The 8,165-nt window shown below is 45.3% G+C and overlaps 1 protein-coding gene across 1 annotated transcript; it reads left to right on the plus strand.

Annotated features, from left to right (window-relative positions):
* The first annotated feature begins 577 nt into the window (after nucleotides 1-577).
* Nucleotides 578-6,461, plus strand: Rnf7 (ring finger protein 7). Its single transcript, XM_020184689.2, has 3 exons — nucleotides 578-840; nucleotides 4,456-4,503; nucleotides 5,930-6,461. Exons 1-3 carry the CDS (start codon nucleotides 666-668, stop codon nucleotides 6,046-6,048), a joined length of 342 nt encoding a protein of 113 aa, XP_020040278.1. The 5' UTR covers nucleotides 578-665; the 3' UTR covers nucleotides 6,049-6,461.
* The last annotated feature ends 1,704 nt before the right edge of the window (nucleotides 6,462-8,165 follow it).

Raw genomic sequence — 8,165 nt, forward strand, 5'->3', positions numbered from 1 at the left:
CATTTTGCTGGTGGAGTGGCTCAAGCGGTAGAGAGCCTTGCCTAGCAAGTAGGAGGCCCTGAGTTCAAACCCCCGGTACTGCCAAAAAAAGAAACTGGAACGCATACATTTAAATTCTTGTTGTGGAAATCAAACATCTATCTGCATGACCACGAATCTCCTATATAAACGAAAGCTCTTTTAAGGCCATCGTTCACTCAACAAACAATTGGCGCCTGCTGTGGACACGAAGTTTTTAGATAGAAGGTGGCGTTGAGAGTTTACACTGGGGCGGGAAGAGACAAACGACAAAATAACGGGAATTTCTGAGCACGGCAAGCGTAATACAGGTCTGCAGCAGGACTCGTGTCCCTCCACTATCTGTGGCCCGCTTCGACCTAACTGTCAGCCACACCGGGACCGGACTTCGGCCGGAGTCGCCCGGAAGGTTCCCCAGCTCCACGGCGACTTCAAGGCGGCCATGATGGGGCCGTAGACCCCGCCCCGACGCTGACGCACGTGACGTCACTGGCCCGCGCCGGCCAATCGCGAGCCGCGCGGGTCTGGGTGCCGTCGGGGCGGTGGCCTGCGGGCGGCGCTGTGGCCCGCCGAGCGGCCCTTCGCAGCCGCCATAGCCGCCCGCCTCCCGGACCCAACGTCTTCGCCGCGGGCCCCGCGCCGCCGCCATGGCCGACGCGGAAGACGGCGAGGAGTCGTGCGCCTCGTCCTCTCACTCCGGGGGCGCAGGCTCCAAAACGGGAGGCGACAAAATGTTCTCGCTCAAGAAATGGAACGCGGTGGCCATGTGGAGCTGGGACGTGGAGTGCGATACGTGCGCCATCTGCAGGGTCCAGGTGATGGGTAAGCGCTGCGCGCCGGGCCGGGGTGAGGACGAGCGGGGTCGCCCTGGCGGCGCCCGAGGGCTCGGGGTCCACGGGGACAAACGGGCAGTGGCCGAGGGCCCCGCCGGGTGACTTCAGGTGGCGATGGGCGTGGCCGAGAGAGTTAAACGGGTGGCTCCCCGGGGTGGGGCCGCCGGGCTGAGTGACCGGCCCCAGCTCTGAAGGGTCGCCGCGGAGGGGTCAGGGTCAAGGTCAAGGTCAAGGTCGTGATTCAGTGGTGCCCTTTCTTGGTGCCGATCACGCCCCGGGGTGGTGACCAGGCGGCCGTCGGTGACACCAGAGAGGCGCAGGGAAGACGGGTGTGTGCGGCCCTTGCGTTCCCGAGTTAGCCGGACCGGCTTGTGAATCCGGATCCATTTAAGACGGGTCAGAAGTTCTGTAACGCCAGCACTGGGAAAGCAAGAGGCTGGAGGATGGAGAGTTCGAGGCCAGCCTGGGCTACATAGCGAGATCCTGTCTCAAAAAAGTAAACAGCAACGAAAAATTAAGTTTCATGGCAACTGAAGAACGTAAGTCCTTTATTCGGAAGCATCGGACTTCTGATGCCGCTTCCCAGAGAAGACTGCCCCGCTGCCACGCCCTCGTGGACAGCCTTCTGTACCAAACACGACTTCAGTAATCTCCAGAATGAGAATTTCGGACCAAGCACGACGTTTCAAAACACTTAACTTTTGTACGGTTTCTGTTTGAAGATCTCCCACCAACTTTAAAAGTTGGCTTTTTTAATAGGGCATTTAAAATTACTCTGGGTGCGTCTTAGGGTGTTTCTTGAGGGTAATTGAAGTAAGGACAGATTCCTGTACTTTAAAAACTTTGTGGCTTTGCCCTGAAAAAGGAGAGAATTGGAAGAAATAAACAGAAATGTTCGCCTTTTTGGGGAGCGAACCTACCAAAATCTCACCTTTGTTCTCTTTTTCCTCATTCCTAAGAGGTTTTTTCAAAGATTTACAACCGAGGGCTCAAATTTGTATTTGTTATTTGATTGTGGACATGACTCACTTTTTAAGTATTTAGATTATTTGCCTACAATACAGCTAACCCACTCTCACCCCTTTCTTAGGAACTGAAATCAAATTTCTATTTGAGGCATTTTTAACTCATTCAAAGATTTAATCTTTTGTTCTTTTTGCAGAACCAGTTTTGCTAAAAAAAAATTTGTACTCCAAAGTTTCCTTTGGTTTAAAGGAAACTACATTTTAGTTCCTTTCTGTTTTAAAAAGTGCATTTAAAAAGGATTTCTCTCTTAAAAAGCTATTTTCTTCCCCAGCGGGGAAAAATTATAAATCATAATCAGAAATGGAGAGCCTAAAATAATGATTGCAGTTTGCAGCAAACTTTCCTTGGGTGTTTAAAGAAGGCCAAAGGATGGGCTATGAATGACTCAAGCTCACCATGAGCCTGCTAATTATAGCAGACACTTGACTATGGCAGGCTTAATTTCGAGTAGTTCCAGAAACTCTACTTTGGGTCCAGGAGGGTGTTCTGGACTGGACCTTTGTTTTGCTTGTGACATGTCAGTGGTCACTCGGAGGCCAGGTAACAGCAGAAAGAAATGTGATTGTAAGGCTTTGCAGTCCTCCCCTAACATCATTCTAAAAGGTGCCACTGTTGTACTCCTTAGCAGTGGGCTGCTTTAGATATTAGAAACATCATTAAAAGAACTTTTTTCTTTTATCTGAAACTTCAGGAATTTGTGGGTTGATTTTGTATAATCAAAAAGCATAATTCAGAGATTTCCTAGATTCTGTAACAATGCACTTCGTCTCATTTCCTCAGTATTTAGGATTTATTTCACACTGTATTAGCCTTCTTACTCAGTTTCCCTGCCATTCAGTCCTGATGTGAGCCACCCTGTCCCTTGGAGTCCACTGCTCCCATCATCCTGAAAGGACACATGGCACAGTGGGCCAAGTGCCAAGGAGAAAGAGAAAGGGGCATGCCAGCACAGCCATGTTACAAAGCCAGGGGGGCTGTGTGTGAACTTGGACATGTCACATGACCTTTTGGAGCCTTCTTTTCCAGTTGGCTCCCCAGGCCTGATCATCTTACTATGCAGGTGTCACTGGCACACACAGTTGTGTTTGTTACAGCTGTGCGACAGGCAGCCTTGGTCAATACCTTGGTTGCTTTGCTGTCCAGTGCATGAGTCCTCCCTCCCACAGTAATTATGGAGCTGGAGAAAGTCAGGAGGCACGGATGTTTTGGTCCTCACTAAGGAGCCAGAGTGCGGTGTTTTCTCAGGGCGAGAGCTTGTAGAGGGTCAGCAGATGCTGGGCGGGAGCCAGGGAGGAGGAGGGGCCCTGCAGCCTGCCTTGGCCAATTCTGCAGAATTCCTGCTCTGTATTTATGCTGAAAATCCTTCTGTCGATTTGAGCTGCCTTTTACCCAGCGCAACTCCTCTTCCAGCTAGTGGATGAGTGTACTGCATTGGCTCCTTCACCGAGCAAATAGTACCATGGGGTGTGTTTGAAAGCTTGGAATTCACCCAGGGCTCCCATTACTCCCATTTCCTCCCCAGGAATTGCTTAAAATACTTTGCCATCATTGCTAGATGCTTTGGACTCAGACTTACCTGCAAAGGGGGCAGTGGTTTTTTTTAGAAAGAACCTAGTATTTTTTATAAAACTCTCTAGCCAGGAGCTGGTGGCTCACGCCTATAATCCTAGCTACTCAGGAGGCAGAGATTAGGAGGATCATGGTTCAAAGCCAGCCCCAGGCAAATAGTTCTTGACCCCATCTCAAAAAAAAAATCCATCACAAAAAAGGCCTGGTGGAATGGCTCAAGGTCCAGGCCCTGAGTTCAAATGCCAGCACTGCAAAAAAAAAAAAAAAAAAAAAAGCTCACAGGTATGTATCGTCCTCACTGTAAGGTGAGTTTTCTTCCTGCTCTCCCCCAGGCCCAGCCTGCTCCCACAGTCTTAGTTGGGTGAGCTGTGGGAAACATACAACTTACTGGAACCAAGAAGTGCATCGGGAAGAAAGTGTGCTTTAGAACTTGCTGAAGGAAAAATTTAGGGTCAGTAAGATGGGTGACTGAAGATTTGTTACAAACAATTAGCAAAATGTTTTAATTTTCATGTAGGGTTACAATCACAGTGAAAGAAATAAGGAGGTAGATGGTGAGGGTTGCTCATTCTCTCTCCTCCCAGTAACTTTATTATTTGGGATATCCTAGATTTTCTTTGTGTGTGTATGCAAATACCAATATATAGGTATCGCTTATTTTAAATGATGTCTTGAGAATACAGTGCGCTCAGAGTAATCCGTGATGCAGTAAGCAAAGCAAAGCGGGTGCTTCTCTAGTAGTTTTCTCTTGTGGCAGCAAGACAGCTTTTCATCAGAGCTTGTAAAAATAGAGTCCTTACCCTTGTAAAATTGCTCCTGGTCATAAGTAAATTAGTAGAATACCTTGTACTTTATTTCTCTTGAAATAGCTACTTGGGGATGAGAAATGGATAGCGGGAGTCTTTTATCTTCATCTGTAGCCCTGAGGGCCTGAATTTGACTTTGAAGAGTCTGGGTTTAAAGCCGCCTGCGGAGCCTCAGATGAGAGTTGCTGTTTGTTTGCTTCCAGATGCCTGTCTTAGATGCCAAGCCGAAAACAAGCAAGAGGATTGTGTTGGTACGTTGTCATTTCTTCTCCTACTTTTCCAACGAAAGCTTTTCTCAGTGGGGATCAAACTGACTTTTTAATACACAAAAATAAACTGTAAAACAGCGATCTGTTATCAACATAAAATGTTGCTCTGAAAAGGCTTTAACAGTAAATCTGTAGCCTTCATTGCTGGAATTAAGAATTGGTTCTATATTACAGACATGGTCCCAGTAAACACTTTGCTAATCAAAAAAGAAATCATGACCTCCTGTTTGAATTTGGCTGTGTTACAGGTCAGTTTAGGTTCCGTTTATTAAAGCATTTCAGTTTTCAATACTTCTGTGATGCAATAACCAGCTTTTAACAAAGGTAGAAAATACTAGGTGTCAGGCTTTTTTTGTTTTTTAGAATGTGACTGGTGTGCTGAAATGGACGACTACAAAAGTTGTCCTAGACATTAGACGTTTTAAGTCATGCAGAGGTTTTGTGTCCACGTCCTTTAGATGATTGCAGTCAGATTCCTTTCAAAGTGCTTATGGGTTTTTCTACTTTGCTCATGGTTGCATATTAGCGTCTTAATACTAATGTGTGTGTGTTTTCCTCCTCCTGTGACACACTTTTAGGATATTTCTCCCTTGCTTCCTACCTCAGCCAGTTTCCATAAGAAGTATTTTTTCTCTCTTTTTAATTCCCTAGTTCTCTCATTTGATCCTGTTGTCATAAAACTCAGTAGGTCAAGCAGGGGACAAACGAAGTTTTGAGATTGCATTATTCCACATCATGGGTGGTTTCCCTTAGTTTGAAATTATTCTCACCATGCCGCTTGTTTAAAAATATTAGTTGGGAATTGTGAGGGATGGACTCCTTTCTTCAATCACAGAGAGACATTTCTCTTCAGGCAAGCACTGTGAAAATTTCACTGTGTCACAGGAGGAACGGCACCACTAAAAAACAGCTCAGTAGATATATAACTCATCGTGTTTACATGCTTGTCATCTGTTTATAATAGCCAGCTATGAACTGAGTACATGAAAAATTCATTAGGTCTTGGTAAATAAAAACCAGGAGGACATTTTTTCAGTAAAGCAAACGCCCAATGATTTGTACGGTCAGGGCGTGACTGGGAAGGCCTGGGACCTAAGCAAGTTCAAGTCCTTTAACCTCCTGACTTCAAGAAGCATATGGAGTCATTTAGGAATGGGAGATGGCCACATGTCCCATCACCCAGATTCTCCAACAGGGATGGAAAGTCCCCAGACAGAGAGACTTGCTCTGTAACTGACTTACACTTATAAGTTCATATTGTTTGTAGATAGACAAAATGACTGTGACCAATTAACCATTTTTATTCAAGATTGTGAGCCATGACTTTTATTCATTATATAAAAGTGTTACAGTTTGAACTTAGTAATTTAAACTGATGTCAGGTCTACTGTCCTTTTCTTTCTTTCAGTGGTCTGGGGAGAGTGCAATCACTCCTTCCACAATTGCTGCATGTCCCTGTGGGTGAAGCAGAACAATCGCTGCCCCCTGTGCCAGCAGGACTGGGTGGTTCAGAGAATTGGCAAGTGACCAGGCAGAAAGCTTCTCTGTGCTGTGTCCGCAGCCCTGGTCCGTCCTGCTGTTAAGTGCGCAACGAAGGCCAGGACGTCCACAGTTGATTCTTCAAATGGAAGTCAGGGACCTGTGGGCCTTTGGACTCACTGAAGCATTTCGTCAGCTTACTCCTCAGAAATTCTCTACAGTTAAGGAGGTAATTTATTAAAGATGCTCTTTCCTACCTCTGTGCTGTGTCACACACACTGCTTAGACATGCCATACAAAAGGAGAGAACTTCAAATCCAGTCACCTTTTTTCATTTCCCTCCATGCACACGAGGGGCTGTGGGAGAGTTCGTGCTGCTCACAGGAACTGCGTGCATGTTTAGGCTGCTCAGCCCCAAACCCAGAATATCACAGCCACAAATAAAGTGCAGTTCAAACCCAGCTCAGCTTCACTTTCTTCCTGGTACTTATTCTCGGTTGGGAGAAGGGGCAGTCCATGACGTCTTCATTTGATGTGAAAAGGATTTTGATTTTGGATGAGTGAACAGAGTAAATAAAATGTAACTTGGAGGCATATGGGATTTGGTTGCCTTTGAAGTTATTCTGTGTCTCTGAGTGACCAGGAAAACCTATACCTGCACTCATCTCAGTGTTCAGTCACTCAGTGGCAAGTTTCTAGTTTCAGTCAGGTTGGGTTGTAATGTATGTTTTAGACAAAATAGTAATGAGGGAAGGTGTTCGCCAATGTAGCCTTGGATCAAAAACTTTATCACACAGTATTCTAATAAAGTTTATTCTGTTTACTTTGAGTTGTTACAGTTTTATGTACAGCCTTAAACTTAATTTGTTGAGTAAATAGTTTGAAAAAATTCATATATTCAGTCCTTTGGCAACAAAACTTAAAAGTTTATTACCTGGAAACAGTTAAGTACAAGAAAACCCTTAAATTTTATCAAAGTCACTCCCATTCATCGAAGGTTATTTTGTAACAAATTATGGACCTCAAGATTAGTTTAAATGCCTCTCTAATGGAGGCTACTGATAGGAACTTAAAAGACAAAAATGCCTTAAAAATCTTTATTTCACATCTGCAGATTCAGTTGGCTGTCCTGAATCTTTAAATCTAAGGAATGTAGATACTTACAAGAATGTTCTAAAGTGGAATAATCAGTCGGGCACTGGTGGTTCACCCCTGTAATCCCAGATACTCAGGAGGCAGAGATCAGGAGGATCTGCAGTTTGAAGCCAGCCTCAGGGAAATAGTTCAGAGACCTGATCTCAAAAATACCCAACATAAAAAATAGCTGACTGAGTGGCTCAAGTGGTAGAGCACCTGCCTAGTAATCGTGAGGCCGAGTTCAAACCCCAGTACCATCAAAGGAAGAAAGAACAGTAGTGGAATAAAAATTAGAATTCTTCATGCTTTTGTATTGGCTTCTTTTGTTGGTTTATTTGAGCCAGTGTGTAGTCTACGCTGCTTCACTCACTGTAGTCAGTTTGACAGTCCTCAAACTGTCGCCTGTTACCTTAATCTCCTGAGAATCTGGGATTACAGGTGTGTACCAGCATGCCCGGCCATTTTGGCTACTTTGTAATTAGTCTGGTTTCTTTGGAAATTTTTGCTTATATACTTTTTCAGGTTTTCTAGTTACCGAACAGATTATACAAGTACAAATGTTGCCATTTGAATGTGTTTATCGTTGTGCAATGAACTCTCTCAGTAGGTTTCTGTTTGACCTTTTAAAAAGGTTGTCTCTGAAATGTGAGCCAAATGTTCAGCCTTGCACTGAGGAGGGAAGCAGTCTAAGTGTCTGCTACTTAGGTCAGTATGACCATGTGTAAGTGCAGTCTGGAGGATGGTGGTAATAAGTTCATTTTCCACCCAGCAAAACTCCAGACTGCTACCTAACAAAGCCCCTTTTATGTCACATGTCAGCCTCAGAAGGCAGTGGAGGAGGACCAGGACAAAGCAGAGCTGGTCCTGCACCCTGGGATGATATCAGCTCATCTGCATAGCCCTCCGCGAGTCTGGTACATACTGTTTCACCAGAAGGAACATGCCGTGGCATTCAGTCGTGGGTTCTGACACGGAAGTCAAGCACTGAAAGGCTCTTTCCATTTTGATTAAATGATCTTGAATGCTAC

This window comes from Castor canadensis, chromosome 17 (assembly GCF_047511655.1).
Source record: "Castor canadensis chromosome 17, mCasCan1.hap1v2, whole genome shotgun sequence".
Classification (NCBI taxonomy): Eukaryota; Metazoa; Chordata; class Mammalia; order Rodentia; family Castoridae; genus Castor; species Castor canadensis.